This window comes from Lathamus discolor, chromosome 6 (assembly GCF_037157495.1).
Source record: "Lathamus discolor isolate bLatDis1 chromosome 6, bLatDis1.hap1, whole genome shotgun sequence".
Lineage (NCBI taxonomy): Eukaryota > Metazoa > Chordata > Aves > Psittaciformes > Psittacidae > Lathamus > Lathamus discolor.
This window is the reverse complement of record NC_088889.1, coordinates 950,142-967,869: the sequence shown is the minus strand read 5'-3', so window position 1 is coordinate 967,869 and position 17,728 is coordinate 950,142. Positions and strand designations below refer to the sequence as shown.

General features: G+C 67.5%; 2 protein-coding genes across 2 annotated transcripts; one reads left to right on the top strand and one right to left on the bottom strand.

The window, feature by feature from the left end:
• Nucleotides 1-988: 988 nt before the first annotated feature.
• On the top strand, nt 989-6,212 carry SIGIRR (single Ig and TIR domain containing). Its single transcript, XM_065684445.1, has 10 exons — nt 989-1,096; nt 3,300-3,419; nt 3,513-3,699; nt 3,778-3,908; nt 4,108-4,248; nt 4,335-4,478; nt 4,553-4,655; nt 4,732-4,882; nt 5,351-5,525; nt 5,664-6,212. The coding sequence occupies exons 2-10, from the start codon at nt 3,413-3,415 to the stop codon at nt 5,849-5,851; spliced, it is 1,227 nt and encodes a 408-aa protein (XP_065540517.1). The 5' UTR covers nt 989-1,096; nt 3,300-3,412; the 3' UTR covers nt 5,852-6,212.
• Nucleotides 6,213-7,065: 853 nt separating this feature from the next.
• PKP3 (plakophilin 3) lies at nt 7,066-17,136 on the bottom strand. The gene is made up of 14 exons (XM_065684145.1): nt 17,058-17,136; nt 14,242-14,410; nt 13,221-13,297; nt 12,300-13,018; nt 11,643-11,766; nt 11,347-11,551; nt 10,974-11,148; nt 10,600-10,717; nt 10,164-10,331; nt 9,647-9,832; nt 9,218-9,371; nt 8,677-8,869; nt 8,210-8,297; nt 7,066-7,547 (listed from the first exon to the last, which is right to left on the bottom strand). The coding sequence occupies exons 1-14, from the start codon at nt 17,094-17,096 to the stop codon at nt 7,512-7,514; spliced, it is 2,451 nt and encodes an 816-aa protein (XP_065540217.1). The 5' UTR covers nt 17,097-17,136; the 3' UTR covers nt 7,066-7,511.
• Between the last annotated feature and the right edge of the window lie 592 nt (nt 17,137-17,728).

Below are 17,728 nucleotides of genomic sequence, written 5' to 3'. Positions count from 1 at the left end.
CAAGCCCCTGTGTCCAACCTGGCCTTGAGCACTGCCAGGGATGGGGCAGCCACAGCTTCTCTGGGCACCCTGTGCCAGCGCCTCAGCACCCTCCCAGGGAAGAGCTTCTGCCTAAGAGCTCAGCTCAGTCTCCCCTCGGGCAGGTTCAAGCCATTCCCCTTGGCCTGTTCCTACAGGCCCGTGCCCAAAGCCCCTCTCCAGGTTCCCTGCAGCCCCTTCAGGCACTGGAGCTGCTCTCAGGTCTCCCCTTCACGCAGCAGAGGGGCAGGATCCCCTCCCTGAGCTGCTGCTCACGCTCTGGGGGTGCAGCCCAGCACACGGAGGGGTTCTGGGCTCAAGCGCTCACTGAAGCTGGGTCACGGGGAGCTGCTCCTCACCCAACAGCCCAAGTCCTTCTCCTCAGGGCTGCTGTCATCTCGGTTATCATTACCAGTGACCACAGCCCTTTGGCTGGGTCCAGTTCCCTATGACCAGCACCATCCAGAGCAGCCACAGACCTGCTTTCACCTGTCCAAGAGGCTTGTAACATCACCAAGGAGAAGGAAACAGGAGCCCTCAGTACTCCCATGGGCCCAGCCTTTCCCACCTCCCTCCATCAGTAACTCATCTTCATGAAGCCAGAGAGCACCGAGTTTGCCAGTGCTCAGCAAACCCCAGACACCGGCTCTGCCCCAGGCTCTCCCCATGTCAGACACCTTCACCCCCGGCACACTCCGGTACAAGCCCCCGGCTGCAGATCCGGTATTACCGGTGGTGGTGGTACCGGCTGCGGGCTCCATCGTGCCCCAGCACCGCCGTGAGCTCCCTGTGAGCACTGCGGGATCCCCGGGTGCGCTGCTTCTCCCTCCCTGTTCCCTCTTTTCCCCTCCCCTACAGCCGAGCCGCCTTCACCGCAGGTTCAGGTGAGCCGGAGGTGGAGCAGGGGAGGAGGGACCGAGCCCTGCTGCAGCCCTGCCATTGGGGCCAGAGCGGGGCACAGGGCAGGGGCTGGCACGGGGAGCACATAAAGCGATTCCAAAGGAAAGGAAAGAGGAAGGAACCAGCAGAGAGCCGGCGAGAGGGCAGGAGCTGCGGCCGGGCACGGGAAGCACTGAAGGTAAACGCAGCTTCTCCTCTGCTTCCCCTCCCGTGTCCATGTCCTGGATGGGGTCAGCGGGGCTTCGCCCTCTCCCCACCAGCCCTGCTGCTCCTTGGCTCTCCCGCTTGCTCCCTGCCTCGTGTTCCCTTGTACGTGCTTTGGGGCCACGCTGCAGCCCAACCATCGCCGACCACCACACAGCACCCATGGAGTCCTCTGCTGTGCTTGGAGCAGATCCGGGTGTCCCCAAGCCCAAGAGCTGGGGAATGGGAGCGTGCTGCTGCCCGTTAACCTGTGCTCCTCCCTCCAGTCCCAGCCCTGACACCGGCCACCATTGGGGCTCCCACTGACATTTCTTGCCCCAGAGCAAAGGGGCCCCAGATGGGTGTTTAGGGCATCCTTGAGCTCTCTGGCCAGGCTTCATCTTATTGGGGCTTCCTTACTTCTGACCATGTGTTCCAGTGCCTAAAGGAACTGGGTGAGCTTTAAGGTCCCTTCCAACACAAACCAGTCTGGGACTGTATGGAACGATTTACAAGTGACCCAGCCAGGCAGCACCGAGCAGAGCTGGATGCCCACCAGGCAGGGAAAGGCCCTGGGCTCCCTGGTGTAGCATCTCCCATTCCCTTCCCCATGCGAAAAGCGGGAGGGCCAGCTCCTCTCTGTCCCTTGTTCTTCCATCCCTGGTGAAACCCAGCTAAACTTCAGGAATGAACCACTTCAGCTCAAGCTGAACACGTTATAACCGTCCCTCTTGGACCTTGACCTAGCTTCACCCCACTCCTGGCACCAGCGCTGCTGTGCCAAAGGGAAGCCATGAGCCACGGTTCGCAGCGCTGCTGCAGACCCCCTTCCCCTGACACACCAGCAGCAGAGCCAGGGCCTCCCCAGCCCCACTGTTGCCCAAACCAGTTTGGAACAGGGCGCGAGGGAGCTGTGGGGCAGGGAAGCCGGGGAGGTGTCGGTCCCCGCTGCTCCTGTTCCGTGGGACGCGTTCACAGTCCTGCAGAGCCACCGGCACCTTCACGTCCCTGTTCCCAGCGCGCACCCAGTGCCTGCTCCCGGTGCTCCTGCGGGTGTCCAGGGATGGAGGAGCCCGGCCCCACTGCCGGGCCCTGCTTCCCCCGCTGCTGCACTGCCCCATCCCGCTGCTGTGATTTCCCCGTGTCCTCCCTGGGTCCCCCTCCCGCGGGCCCTTGCAGCGCCGCTGCTGCTGACTGATGGCAGCAGCCGGGGCCCGGTTCCCCCGGTCCCTGCGCACCGTCCCCGGGCTCCCGCCTGCACCTTGTGTTGCTGTGCCTGGCCCCGGGCATGGCCGCAGGGCAGCAGCGCCCTGAGCCTCCTAATGTGGGGAGGGAGCTGCACCCGCTGAGCTCAACACCAGGAGCCCACAGGGTGGGAAGCCTGCTTCTGTAAATCCCAGGATCCCAGCCTGGTTTGGGCTGGAAGGGCCCTTAAAGCTCCTCCAGCTCCAACCCCTGCCCCGGGCAGGGACCCCTTCCACTGGAGCAGCTTGCTCCAAGCCCCTGTGTCCAACCTGGCCTTGAGCACTGCCAGGGATGGGGCAGCCACAGCTTCTCTGGGCACCCTGTGCCAGCGCCTCAGCACCCTCCCAGGGAAGAGCTTCTGCCTAAGAGCTCAGCTCAGTCTCCCCTCGGGCAGGTTCAAGCCATTCCCCTCGGCCTGTCCCTACAGGCCCTTGTCCCAAGCCCCTCTCCAGTTTCTTTCCTTGCCTTTAGGCACTGGAGCTGCTCTCAGGTCTCCCATAAGCCTTAATTAAATTAAACCACCCCACTGCTCGCTTAGCAGTTTCAATGGGCGCACAGGCTGAAGCAGCACTGCAGCCAAGACAGGGTGTTGGTGGCATGAACAGGGTCCCACTGAGCCCCCAAACACACCCGTGGGGACATCTCACCCCATGGTTGAACCGTAACTGTGGCTCGTTTCTCCTCCCTGGCCTCTGGCTTGAGCCAAAGCCACGCTTTAACGTCCTGCAGCCCCTGGTTGGTCATTAACCACCCCCTGCCCGGCTGCGGGGCTGCAGGGAGCTGTCACCGCGACCGAGCAGCCACGGCCGGGACACGGCTCCGGCTCAGCCCCAGAGCAGCACCCGCCGCCCCCGACCCGCACCGCTGCGGACCCATGGGACCCCCGCGGGCGCTCCCTGTGCTGCCCGGCCGCAGCCACCCGCGCTCACGGGGCCGTGTCTGTCCCGCTCCAGGCCCGGCCGCCCCGCACCGGTGCCGGATGGACTCTGACCCCGGAAGAGCCGGCGGCGCGGGGCCCTCCTGGTGCCGGTGATGCGGCAGGTCCCGGCGCGGCGCCCAGCGCACCATGGCAGGTGGGTGCGGGACGGGAGCTCCCGGCAGCGAAGGAGCCCCCGTGGGGTCCCGCTCCCTGCCCGGGCTTCACCGCTCCTCCCGTGTGTCCCCAGACCCCTGCAGCGTCCCCCCCGAGGTCCTGGTCCCTGCCACCAACCGGACGCTGGAGCTGGCGCTGGGCACCCAAGTGGCGCTGAACTGCACCGTGCGCTGGGCGGGCGCCGGGCGCTGCCAGCACAGCCCCGAGTGGAGCAAGGACGGGCAGTGGCTGGGCAGCGGCAGCAGCCAGGACAGCGCCTGGTAAGCGGCACACAGCGGCTGTGGCTGTCGGGGTGGTCACTGCACAGCCCGACCCACGACGGCCCCGTCTCCCCACAGGTTTGCGCCGAATGCCTCGGAGCAGCTCCTCAGCAGCGTCCTGCAGCTCAACCTCACACATGAGAGCGACTTCGGGGTGTTCGCCTGCTGGGTCAGCAATGCCACGGCCACCTTCACCCTGCGGAGAGCAGGTAGGGACACAGCGGGACAAAAGGACGCCTCCAATGAGGTCCCACTTGCCACGGGCAGGAGCAGCAGCCCCATGGGGACCACCGAGGGGATTGGTGGGGCATTGCTGCCTCTGCGGGGCAGCACATCGGGGTGCCCTACACCAAACCCTTAAATCCGGCCCCAGACCTTCAGCTCACCGTGCCCTCCCTGTGCTCGCAGAGGTGGCAGGGCACATGCCCGCGGTGCTGGCAGCCCTCCTGGTCCTGGTGCTCCTCATGCTGGCGGCCGGGCTCTACGTGCGCTGCCGCCTGAACGTGCTCCTCTGGTACCGGAACCGCTATGGAGAGCTGGAGATCAACGGTGAGACCCCGGGCAGGGCACCGGGGTGGTGTCCCCTTGGGACCCCCCCCCCCCCAGCATCATCCCATCTCCCGTGCCACCCGCAGACGGGAAGCTCTACGATGCCTACGTGTCCCACGCCACCGCCCCGGATGACCGCAAGTTCGTCCACTTCATCGTGAAGCCGCAGCTGGAGAACCGCTACGGATACAAGCTCTTCCTGGACGAGCAAACCATCCTGCCCAATGCAGGTGCGAGCAGCCCCATGCGGGGCCGGGCCAGGCCCACAGCAGCACCCCGGGGCCTGACACCCCTTTCCCTGCAGAGCCATCAGCCGACCTGATCATGAACGTGAGCCGGTGCCGGCGCCTCATCGTGGTGCTCTCCGTCGCGTACCTGGAGCAGGACTGGTGCAACAGCAGCTTCAGGTAGGAGCGGGTCCTGCCTGCGCCCGGGGCAGGGGAGCCGGCGGGTGCTCGGCTCTGGCACAGCACTGTCTCACAGGGAAGGGCTCTGGAGGCTGCTGGAGCTTTCCAAGAAACCCATCTTCATCGTCTTCGAGAGCCAGTACCGGGAGATCCACCACCCCGCCATCACCCTGCTGAAGCAGCACCGCGCCGCCGTGACCCTGCTGCTGTGGCGAGCAGGCTCCATGGTGAGAGCCGAGCAGGACCCGTGCCAGCAGCACCCCACTGCCAGCCCAGCAGCCCGGGTTGTGGCAGCCTCCCCGCAGCGCTGCGGGGCTGCTCCTTCAGCTCCTAAAGGGCAGGTGGGGGCACTCGCTATTAGAGAGTACAAACCCAACCAAACCAGCCCCGAGCTGCTGCTGGGTCCCCACGCCCAGGTCAGGAGCCCCCCGGGGTCTGCCCCAGCCAAGGCACCAGCGTGAAGCCTCAGCTCTCGGGCAGCCCCGTGGCTGCCCCGGCCGTTCCGGGGCCAGGCTGGGAGCGGAGCCGCGGAGCGTTCCAGCCGGTCGGGCCGGTTTCTCCACCAGCACAGCCCTGGCCTTGGCTCAGCTCCCGGTGCTGGGCAGAGCGAGCTGAGCCCCACAGAGCCCTGCATGGGGCTGGGCTGGGCTCGTGGTGCTCCCAGCGCTGCTCATCTCCCCCTGCCCCACACACAGACCCCCTCGTCCGACTTCTGGAAGGAGCTGTGCCTGGCCCTGCCCCGCAAGGTGTCCTTCCAGGGGCCCGTGGGGGACCCGCAGACCCAGCTGCAGGAGGACAAGGACCCCATGCTGATCCTGCACAGCAGCTACCTGGAGAGCGGCAGAGACCTGCACCCGGATGGGGACCTGGGTACAGTCCTTGTTCACCTGGGGGGGGGGCAGATGTGCGCTTCACGTCCCCTTTGGGCTTTGCTTCACCCTCCCAAGGGGCTCAGCCCCTTCCCCACCGCCCCCCAGCCCATCCTAACCCCTCTCCCCCCATCTCCAGGCCTCCGGGAGTGCGTGTTCAGGAGCCTCCCTCCTCCCCGCCTCGCCGCTCCGGTGCCTGCCGCCGGGACGGGGGAGGCGCAGCTCAGGGACGGTCAGAGACCAGAGATCGACGTCTCGGACCTGGGGTCCCGCAACTACGGCGCCCGCACGGATTTCTACTGCCTGGTGACAGAGGACGACATCTGAGCAGCGCCCTCCGCACGGGCTGCATGGACACAGCGCGGCTGGGGGAGCCCGGGCTCTGCGCCGGCACCGCAGCCAAGGTCGCAGTAGGAAAAGGATCCTTCTGGCAGCACGCTCCATGGTGGAAAACCACCACCAAGGGACCCCACAGCCCACGGTGCCCGGGCACCTTTGGGTGCTGGGCCCCCCCCCCCCTTCACCCTGTGCAGCAGGGATGTTTTTCTGCCTGATGGACCAGCACTGGGATGGGGGATGCTCTGAGAAGAAACATGCCCCAGTCCCAAGGGAATGGCCTGACGGGGGTGGCCATGGCACCCCCTCTGCCACGGAAACCCCCATGGCAATAAAACGCTGCTGCACAGAATGTGTCCCATCTGTCGGCAGGGACGCGGGTGCCACCAGCGAGTCTGTCCCCACCATGGCCAGTGGTGCTGGTCCCATCCTGTGCCACATCCTGTCCCCATCGCACCAACCCACAGCAGCACCCGGTGGGCAGTGGGGCTCACGTCGTGGGGGGGGGGGGGCACAGCAGCGGGCAGCGTTCCAGGCTTTATTTGGGGACACACAGGGCTCCGGGTGCTTGTACATGAGAATGGGGAGGACAACGGCACCGAGACACCGGGCCTGGGCCATGCGGGTGCCGCGCACTGGTGGGTGACACCAACACCGGCTGTGCCACCCGCTCCCCCCAGCCTCCCCTCTCTACCTGGTGTCCCAAAGGGGGTTCACAGCACCCCAAGCGCAGCAGGGTCCCCCCCAGCCCCACACCCACCAGCAGAGCAAAGCGACCCCACAGGCACCCGCACCCCCGACAGGGAGAGCTTTGACCTGGCACCCCCCCGTGCCAGGCACCCACAGCACCCACAGGGCACCCAGGGCACCCAGAGAGCACCCAGCACACCCAGAGCATCTCCCCACCCCGCGGGGAGACGCCGCCCAGCAAACACAACGTGGCCCTACCCAAATCCTGCTCATGCAGCAGGGGCCAGGCCCAGCCCGGAGCAGAACAGCCACCGAGGAGGGGACAGTCCCTATGGGGCTCCTTGCAGAGGGCATGGGCAGCCTCAGTCCCCCCCAGCCCCTCCCTGCAAAGGGGGGACTTGGCACCGTGTCACACCAACAGAGCTTCCCAGCTCCTTACAGCCACCGTGCACCCCCTAACACCAAGGAAGCCACCTCAGACCTCCCTGAGCACCCCTTGAGCCACGCAAATCCCCGTCCCCCCCCCAGCCAGGGCAGAGCCTGTGCACCCCATGGCGCGCCCCACACCAGCCCCTGGAGCACGGGGATTTGGGAATGGAGGGTCCCGAATGCCCCCTCCCCACCTCACTGCAGGAGCTCCCCGAAGCCTGCAGCTGCGCTGAGCCACGAGCCAAGCTTTGCTGTGCAGCCAGGCCCCCCCAGGAGCCCGCAGGGTCCCCAGGTCTGAGCACCCCTGGGTGCCATGGGGCAGCCCCTCACTAACTGTGGTCCCAGTGGGGCCCTGCAGCAGAGCCAAAAGCAGGGGCTGGGGTTAGGGCTGGGCAGGAGCGAGGACAAACGTCCCCATGCGGGGAAGGGACCCGGTGGGGGCGCGGGGGACGCGGCGGGGTCTACGCTACGGAGCGGGGTCCGGTGGTGAGCAGCCGAGGAGCCAGCACAGGGCAGCGTGGTCCCGGTGTCCTCACAGGCCGAGGAAGTCCTCCTTCCGGTACCCCTTCTGCAAGGACACACGGACACGGTCACCCCCCTGCCCAGGGCACCCTGCCCGTGCCTCGCCGGGGGCCGGGAGTGTGCGCACGGACCCGCTGTGCCCCGGCATCAACCCCTCCAGGGCAGGTACCACCACGGGGATGATGCTCGGGGACATCCCAACCCTGCGGGAGGGGGAAAGAGGGAGCTGGGGCCCGTAGTGCGCCTGGAAGCATTTCATGCGGTCACGGAGCCCCAGCCTGGTTTGGGTTGAAGGGAGCTTAAAGCTCCTCCAGCTCCAACCCCTGCCCTGGGCAGGGACCCCTTCCACTGGAGCAGCTTGCTCCAAGCCCCTGTGTCCAACCTGGCCTTGAGCACTGCCAGGGATGGGGCAGCCACAGCTTCTCTGGGCACCCTGTGCCAGCGCCTCAGCACCCTCCCAGGGAAGAGCTTCTGCCTAAGAGCTCAGCTCAGTCTCCCCTCGGGCAGGTTCAAGTCATTCCCCTTGGCCTGTCCCTACAGGCCCTTGCCCAAAGCCCCTCTCCAGGTTCCCTGCAGCCCCTTTAGGCACTGTGAGACTGTTCCAAGTCTTTGGGTTGTGGCTTTTCAGGGTGAAGCCCTTGGCCTTGACTCCCTGAGGATCCACCCCAGATCCCAGCGGTGGGTTGGGACCCCGAGGCTGGTACGCACCATCTTGAAGTCCCGGTGGAGCTTGTTGTATTGCCACATGTTGCCCAGGAGGCTGGCTGCCGCTCGGGAGGACTTCTCGTTGTCCGAGCTGGCCGGGGACAGGGTGCAATGAGCTTTGGGTACCGGTGCACACAGGGTAGTGCCCGTCAACCCAAGGATCCCACCCCAGAAGGGCCCTAGGGGCTGAAGACTCAACACTGGTGGGAAGAGGCAGAAGAGCAAAGGCTGGAGCCCGGCACAGAGCACAGGGTGGCAGGCAGCAAGAGTGGTGAGGAGCACTCAATGGGAAAAGGTGACTGCATCCCAGCCCATTGGGGGGAGTCCAGAGGATGTGAACAAGGGGTTGAAGGTGGCCATGAGGCCACTCTGAGCTGCTCTGGGGCCTCCCAACACCAAGCCTTTGGAAGGGGCCAGGGGGAGAGCAGGACCAGAGCCTGGGTCTGAGCAGAGCAGAGAGGAGCCCCCACCTGTCCCTCCTCTTCTTGATGTAGAAGAGCTTCCTGAGGCCATCGAAGTAGACGATGTCGCGGGCGGCCATGGGGCTCTCCACCACCAGGTTGTTGAGCACCGCGATGATGTTCACGATGACATCGGCCGGCGGAGCCTTGTCCCCGACGCTGCCCGGCAGCTTCTCGATCAAGTGGCTGACCACCTTGGTGGCTGCGGGCAAGGGCAGCGCGTCAGGGCCGGCGGCTGGACCGGGGACACGCAGCAGCCTCGGGGTGCAGTGAGGGCAGGGAGGGACCAGCACCAGGGATGCTTCAAGCCTCTCCCTGGGCACCCAGGATTGGAGATGGGGGACAAGGACAAAGCCAATGGGACGGTGGGGTTGGAGGCAGAGCACAGGGTGTGGAGGGTGTTTGGTCCTGGGGATGGAGCGGCCTCCACAGGCATGAGAGCAGGGATGCAGTGGGCAGGAGGGGACTGGGACGGGGCTGGAGGTAACTGGAGGCCGGAGCGAGGAGGAAGAGGGCGAAGGGCGGGCGCCGGGCTCCTCCCCACACTCACACATCTCGTCCTTGTTGCGGGCGTGCCGGGAGAGGTTGCGGATGAGCCCGGTCAGGGAGCGCAGCTGGTGGTGGTCGGCGGTGCGGACGCGGTCCAGGACCGGGTTCAGGATGCGCTCCTGCTCCAGGGCCAGGCGGCTCAGCACGCCCGCCCACTGCGGGGCACACACTGCTCAGAGACGCCAATGGGACCCAACGGGACACCCATTGCCCCCTCCTCCTCCTCCTCCTCCTCTTCCTCCTCTTGCTCAAGAGGGCCGGGTCCGGTTACCCATGCCTGGGTGGTGAGTGATGCGACGGACACGTTCCCCACCCAGGAAAGACCGGTACCAGCCCACAGGAAGGTGCATCCCAGCCCTGTGACTGGGGTGATGGGGACAGCCAGGCCAGACGTGGCATCCCCCCCGGGACGCTCCCCCCGCGCCCTCACCCTGCGGTCCCCAGCGGTGATGTTCTGCAGCGCGCCCGAGGCCGCCTCCGTGGTGTGCTTGTTGAGCTCGCAGCGCTGCAGCAGCCGGTTGTAGATGCCCACGATCTGCGGGTTCCAGAGCCACTCCATGCCCTTGGGGTCCTTGGAGACCTCCGTGAAGGTGACGATGTCCGCGTTCAGGTAGTGCTGTGGGGAGGGTGCCGTTGGACCCCGCCGGGACGTCCCCCTGCAGCACCCCTCGCTGCTGCTGCTCTCCCCTCTTCCCCCACGCCCGGCCTCAAGCATTGGGCAGCTCGTGCTGGCTCTGTCGCACCCAAGCCCGGCAGAGCAGGGGTTCGGCGCCCTGATTCACACCACGCTCCTGAATCACCCGCGCTGAGCTCAGCCGCGTGTCCCAGCCCTGAGCCGAGGCCCGCGTCCACCTCCGCCCCGCGTCCACCTCCGCCCAGCATCACCTCGCTGCCGGCCGCATCCTGTCGCCACCCCAGCCCCGGGACACGGTCCCCCCGCCGCTGACCTCTCTCGCCTTCTTGCTCTGGGGGCTGAAGCAGCCCACCAGCTCCCCCGTCACCGTGCTGCTGTTGTTCCGCCGGTGGCCCTCCAGGCGCTGCAGCGAGGACGGGGGCATCTCGTCGTACAGGCGGTAGGAGAGGTTGCGCAGGACGCAGACCGCGTTCTCCACGCTCTGTGTGGGGGAGATGGGACATGGGGGTGTCAGTCCTTGTGCCGCCTGACAGGCATCTCTAACGGCACATCCCCGTGGGGCTCCATCAGAGTCACCCCAATGACACCAGCGGTGCCCAGTAAGCCCAGAAGGAGCCGGGCTGGTTTCCCCACCATCCCATCAAGATGGGCCTTAGCACCATGATGGCCAGGCTGCCACCAGGAGACAGGGAGCAGCACCACATCCGAGGGCACCCAAAGCCTCCCAGCACCCGGCTCCTGGGGCTCACCTTGTCCTCTGACTTGCCCACTTCCAGGGAGCTGTTCACATAATGGATCATGGAATCCACCAGCCCATGGCACTCACGCATCTTCTGCCGGGTCTGCTGGCTGGCAGAGCTGAGGTTCCTGCACCGGGAACATGGGTTCATCCCAGCAAGAAGGGGCTCCCCCATGGCCACCCCTTCGTGCCCCTAGGACCTCTGTGGGGAGGGCAGCTGATACCTGTGCCATGGGGCTGACCAGGCTTTGCCTTGATGCACAAGGCTGCGAGGGATGGGGACCCTGGAGGCCCTGCTCCCTACGTGCACAGCACACGTGGTGCCTCCTGCTCCACCCAAACCTGTACCCACGGTGCGAGGACCGGAGCCGCCCCAGCAGGTACCTGAGGAAGCCGGTGGAGTTGTAGAAGATCTCGGCCTCCGAGGGGTTCTGCTGGATGACACCCGAGCCCCCCAGCCCTGAGAGCGGGACCAGCACCAGGTCCGTGAGCTGGTCCAGTGTGTCCCGGGCCAGGCGGTCCTTCAGGTTGTCACTGGAGGAGAGGTTCCACAGGATCCCTGTGCAGAGAGGGATGCTCAGTGCCAGGATTGACAGGAGCGCATCCACTCCGGGGGGGCTCGCATCAACACCCACAGCCAGGAGCGACCATGGGACGGGGTGGGTAACGATGACGCGAAGCTGTCACCCCCAGCATCCCTATGGGATGGGTCACCAGGTGCCACCCCCCCGGAGGAGCCCCTGCCGTGGTCCCCAACCTGTGACGTTCTTGCGCAGCTCGTCGTCGGGCTCCCGCAGCGTCCGCATCAGCTCGTAGATGCCGTTCTCCTCCACCAGCGCCAGCTTGTTCTCGGCGTTGTCGTAGATGAGGTTGCGCATGGCGCCAGTGGCGTGGCGCTGCACCTCCTGGTTGGGGCTGTTGAAGAGCTTCACCAGCTTGGGCATGGCCTGGAGGCTGCGGGCCTGGAGGGGACAGCAGCGGATGGGGCTCCTTTGGCTCCTCCACCATGCAAAGGGGCCGGGGCTCCCCCTTGTCCTGCCCGCGGGTGCTCACCTGCTTCTTGGCGTTGCTGTCGCTGTAGCACTTGTGCTGGAGGTAGGCAGCGCCCAGCACCTGCAGGTTGGGGTCCGTGGCTATCAGGTACTTCACCGCTGAAGGCAGGTCGATGTCATCAAACCTGAAACCATGGGCAGGTGAGGAGAGCCCAAGCAGAGCAAACCACAAGGGCCCTCCACACCTGCCCCTCGGGGGAGACCCATCAACCCACCACGCTCTTGGGCATGAGATTCCAGACCCAGCTTAAGGAGCATCTTCCTACCCTGGTGTCTCAGCATGTGTCCATGAGAGAAGTTAAAGCCACACACGGGACATGCTTGGAGCCAACCCATGCCATGCTCCATCACTATGGAGCCAGCTTGTTCCCACCATAGAATCACAGACTGGTTTGGGTTGAAGGGATCTTAAAGCTCCTCCAGCTCCAACCCCTGCCCCGGGCAGGGACCCCTTCCACTGGAGCAGCTTGCTCCAAGCCCCTGTGTCCAACCTGGCCTTGAGCACTGCCAGGGATGGGGCAGCCACCTCCATCTCACCCCTTCTCCCGCATCCCTCGCAGCAAAGCAGCACCAGGCAACAGACGGAAGGGTTTGCCCCCCACCAGCTGAGGTGGGGACAAGGCCCACGCCGGTGCCGGCCGTCCCCGCTGTCACTCACCCCCCGGAGTGGTGGCTGAGCAGGGTGCCGTGCCCGTTGTACATCTCCATCCCGCGCTGCTCCTGCAGGTGGTGGCTGGACTCGGCCAGGCTGCGCACGGAGGGCGCCCGGGAGCTGTGCTCCACCATGCCCAGGTAGGAGCTGCCTCCGGCCTGCGGGCCCGCGGGGCCGCTGCCGAAGGAGCCGGCGCTGAGCCGGGAGCGGTTGTTGCTCTGGAAGCGCTGCAGCGTGCGCATGGCGGGCGCACGGATGGTGCGGCTCTGCGGGACCTCGCTGCCCTCCAGCCACTCGGAGCCCGCTTTGACGCCGGAGCCGCCGCTCAGCTGCCGCTCGAAGGTGTAGGAGCGGGTGAAGCCGCCGCTGCCCTGGCTCCGGTAGAGCGGGCGGTGGCCCATGGAGTCCAGCTGCTCCGAGAGGACGCTGTAGCGGTCGTCAGCCACGGCGTGGGGCGGCAGCGGCCCCTCGGCCAGGCGCAGCGAGCGCAGCGACAGCGTGTCCAGGTTCTGCCGTGCGCGGTAGCTGCGCTCGTGGAAGGAGCTGGGCCGAGGGGAGCTGTTGGCCGCCTGGGACGCGGCGTAGCCGTAGCCCCGGCCCTTGGCCAGGCCCCCGTTGCTGATGGTCGCCATCCGCTTGTGCGGGGTGAGGTCGACGGCGGAGCGCGAGGACCAGCCGCTGCCCTTCAGCGTGCCGAAGTCCTTCTTGGTCAGCGGCTGATAGAGCTGCGGGGTGGGGGGGGAGCGGGGGCTTAGGGGTGCGCCGAGCCTGCCCCTCCGTCCCCACCACCGGGAGAGGGGAGCGTGGAGCCCAGAGCCTCCCTCGGCACAGCCGAAGCTACAGCCAGGCTGGGTCTCTCTGGCACCTCCACCCGCTGCAGTGATGGGCAGGGTGAGAGGATGAACCCTCCCCCCCCCCAGTACATACCGAGGCTTTGGGGTCCACACCGTTGCTCTGGGAGCGGGAGCTGAAGGAGGAGCGCAGGGCTGTGCCATACTGACTGCCTGTGGGATGGAGATGGGGGGGATCAGCCAAAGGGGTGGTCGTGGGGACCAGAGATCCCACAACGCATCCCACAGGGACCTACGTCAGCAGTCACAGGGGGCAATGGAGCAGGAGGACACTGCCTTCGCCTGCTTGCTGACCAGGGGCAGTGCCAGCCTCCTGCCTTTCATCCTGCCCCGACGGCAAGGGGAGTAATTGCCACCTTGGCGGGGACATGGCGGCTCAGCCGCAGCCGGATCAACAACCCAGGCACCCCCAAAGCCGCTGGCGGCTCCGCCACCCTGAGGACGGGATCCCACTGCGGGATGGGATCCCACCACGGGGACGGGATCGCAGCTGGGACCAGCCCCACCGCCCCAGGGCCGCTGGCGGGCACGGGGCCACGGCCAGCGCCGGCAGGGACGGGACCGTGACTCACAGCCGCCACGGGGCAGCCCTGGGGGTGCCGAGGGGGGGGTCTCACGTCTCCCCCCACCGCCGAGGCCCCCAGCACCGCGGATCGGGGCCCGGTGAAGGCCGGCGCCGGTGCGGGGCGCAGCGCAGGGCGGAGGCCGGGAGCAGACGTTAATGGAGGAGCTTGGAGCCCGGCCAGAGGCGCAGCTCAAAGGCTGGCGGGGACGGGCAGGGAGCTGCCGGGACAAGCAGAGCCTCCCCCCGACCCGAGCGGGGCGCGGGACCCCCCAGTGCAAACCCTCCCGGGGGCAGGGGGGAAACTGAGGCACGACCCCTGAGCGGGGCGGAACGAGCCCGCAGTGGGGCCGTGCAGCCCCTTCCCCAGTGCTGGGGCTGCGGTGGGGGCTCAGCCGGGTGGGGGCAGCTCCAAAAGCCCACTCCGAGGTGTGAACCCAAGGCCGGCGCTGGCCGATGGGCTCCCGACGCGCGTTCAGACCCGTGTGCCCGGAGCGGGGGGGGGGAACGGGGGGCCACGGGGGGGTTCTCCCACCTCTGGTGCCGTCGCCGTGGTCGGGCGCGGGGCCCCTCAGCATCATGCGGATGCGGACCTGCTCCTGCACGCGGGCGCTGCGCAGCCGCTGGGCCTCGGCCGTCTCCCGGCTCCTGCCGTCCAGCTGCCGGTCCGACGGCAGCGCCAGCGAGCACACCCCGGCCTCGGGCTGCAGGGCCGACAGCAGGAACGCGTTGGTCTCCTGCATGGCGGCGGCGGCGGTGCGGAGGCCGAGGCGAGCGGCCGCCCTGTGCAGGTGAGCGCAGCGGCTCCCTTAGCCCGGCCCGCCCCGCGCCGCCACGCCCGGGAGGGAGGGAACGCACCGGCCCCACCGCCGCCAGCACCGGTGACACCGGTGACATCAGCGCCGGTGACACCAGCACCGGTGACACCGGTGCCACCGGTGCCAGCACCCGCGGTGACCTCGCGGGGACGAGGGCACGAAGGAGCAGGATGCCCTCGGGGGGGCTGGGGGGGAGGGGGTCCCTACCTGTGGCTGCAGCGGTGAGGGCCAGACCCACCGGGGAGCCACGGACCCCAAAGAGCCCCAGCAGTGAGCCCTCAGAGACCCACATTGTCCCTCCTGTGAGCTCAGGACCCCTAGGAAAGCTCACAGGAGAGCCCCAGAGCTACACCGGGCCACTACAGAGAACCCCAGACCCCCAGATTGCCCCTCTGGCAATCCCCAGACCCCACATGGCCTCCCCCTTACACCCGGACCCCAGGTAATCTCCTTGCTAACCCCTAGAGACCCACAATACCCTTCCGATGAACCCAGGACTCCAGGTAACCTCCAAGAAGAGCCCTGGGTCCCCCATGGCCCCACCAGCGAGCCCCAGGCAGCCTCCGCAGAGAGCCCCTGAGCCCCAGGGAGCCCCCCACTGACCCTAGCCCCCGGGGCTGCCCCCCACCAGCAAGCCCCTTTGGCGAGGGGGGGGCTGGCCCGCCATGGGGCCGAGCAGGGGCTCCTGGGCGGTAATTACCGGCCGGGCCCTCCCTGCTTTGCTTTTCAAATCAGCCGGGAATTAAAGCACAACACTGGCAATGAGTAAAGAAGCGAGAAGGGGCGGCTCAGCGCCGGCGGAACCGAACGCGGTGACTCAGCCGCTGTCACTACAGGTATTAATTAACCTCACCCCACCCGCCTCGGCCTCCAGGGACACCTCGAACTCCCCCCTCCAACCCCGGCCCCAGTGCCTTGAGCAGCTCCTGAGACCCCCACGGCATCAGCGCCCATCGCTCCCCTGAGTCGCTGCGGAGCTGCTCACTCCTGAACCGAGCTGCGTCCGTTCTCTGCTACGCGCGGCCCCGGGGCTCTGCCCCTGCTCCTGGCACGGCGCTGGTGGCTCCAGCGCAGCGCCCGGGCTCAGGACCTGGCGCTGGCTCTTTTGAAGGCGAGCGTGGCCCCGCGGCCGCGGCTCAGCTCCTGGCGTCAGCGCCCCGAACGCGCCCGGCCCCGGCGTTACGGCCCCAGCTTTGCCGGCTGCGGCTTGCGGCAGCCGGCAGCGAGAGCGCCGGGGCGGTGCTGGGCTCCGCTGGGAGGGTGGAAGGGGCGGCTGTCCCTAAGGAATGTGCCGCCGTCAGCAGGAGCAGCGGCGGCTGCCGGGGCGGGGTGGGGGGGCAGGAGCTGCGGTGCGCGGTTTGCAATCGCGGAGTCACGTTTGGGTTGGAGGGACCTGAAAGCACCTCCGGTTCCAACGGCACGGGCAGGGGCACCTTCACTGGAGCAGCTTGCTCCGAGCCCCTGTGCCCAACCTGGCTTTGTTTCGGGGTGATGGTCCCGGCTTTGCTTCCCTCCCCAAACCCCCATGGGGCTGCAGACCCCATCGCATCATGCCCAGGGGCCAACGGGGGTGACAACACAACACCCGCCTCCTTAGCTGATGGGGGCCCCCGGAGCCGGTGTGGGTACAGGGGTCCCCCCAAGGGCCCCCCCTTTTCCCTCCCCACGGGAGCGTCGGCGGGTGCCCGCGTTTGGCAGAGCTCAGCGGGACGCTCCCAACGCTGGGGCTGAATCACGGGATCCCCCCGGGAGCAGGCGGGGAGGGCGGATCGCTCCCTGCAAGCCGCTGCCTGCCCGCCCAGCCCGTGCCAGCAGCGGGGGGCTCGGGGGCGGCCCGGAGCCCCCTCCAGCCCTGCGGACAAAGCGGGTCCGGGAGGGCCCTGGCCCCGCTGGCAGCCCCATTCCCCCAGGATCCGCCTCCCTGCCGAGCCCCCATGGCACCGGTGCGACACTGCCCCGCTGCTGCTGGGAATGGGGGTTATGAGGGGGTTGAGGCAGGTTTGAAGCCAAAACGGGCAGCGCTCGCCTTGTAAAGCGGTTTGTTAATAGGGGCAAGCATGGGGTGGGAGCAGGAATGCGCTGGGATGCTTCGAAAGTAGGAAGTTGGCACAAAAAAGTCCCACATTTGGAGGAAAAAAGAGAGGGTTCCCGAGGGGACCCACCCACAGTGGGGGTGACTCGGGGTTCAATTAACTCAGTCTGGGGATCCCTGGAGCTGTCACTGCTCCCCAAGCCTCGAGGCTCCCCTATCCCTCCCTTTGCAGGTGACAGAGGCCACCCCAGCCCCCGGGGGCGCCTCATCCCCGGGCACCCCGACGCCGGTGTCACCCGTCCCGCACCCGGCTCCCCGGGGAAGCCGGTGCCGCTTGGGGAAGGGAGGGGCCGCCGCAAACGGGCACCGCACGCGTGCGAGAGCCGCGCGGGGGAAACTGAGGCACGGCGAGAGCAGGGACAAAGCCTCCGGGCAGAGCGGAGCGGGAGCGGCGGCCCCGGTGTCCCGAGGGAGCCGCGCTGGGCACCGGCCGGCACGTACCTTGCTGGGTGGCCCCGGGGCGCCGTTGCCCTGCAGCATCGTTCCGGGCGGCCGGGGCACCCCTGGGTGCTCCCGCGGGTGCCGGTGCAGGGTGGGCGATGCCGTCTGCAGTGGGGCCGGTGCAGCGGGCGTGGGGCTGAGCGCGGGCCCGCCCCGGGTCCTACCCAACCAGTCTCCTCTACACATGCGGGTGTTTTGCATGAGCCTCCAAACCCGCTCCCCTCGCAGCCAAGGGGGAGCTGCTGGGGCTGCTGACGGCTCCACTGGCACGGCCGGGGGGGCTGCGGGGTGCCCCGGGGTCCCACTGCCCCATCCCTGGAGCCACATCGCACCCTGCTTTGTAACGTTCCAAACAGCCACCGTTAGTCCCCACCGCCGTGGCCGTGGGACGACGTTTCCTTCCCACCGCATCCCCTTGAGCCATGGGGCACCCATGGGTACAACAGGAGGGTTTGGGGGCTGCCCAAAGGAGGTGGAGGGGAGGCAAAACGGGATGGGGGGGGGGGATATGTACAGATTTTGGGATGCAGGGGGCACCCCCGGGGGATCACAGGGAGATGTTTGTGTGCGTGGGATGCAGCAGGAGCCCTTTGAAGCCAGATAAGCAGAGAGGGAGCGTTTGGAACGGGCCAAACCAGTTTGGGGGCCATTGCTTCCACCCGGGCTCCACA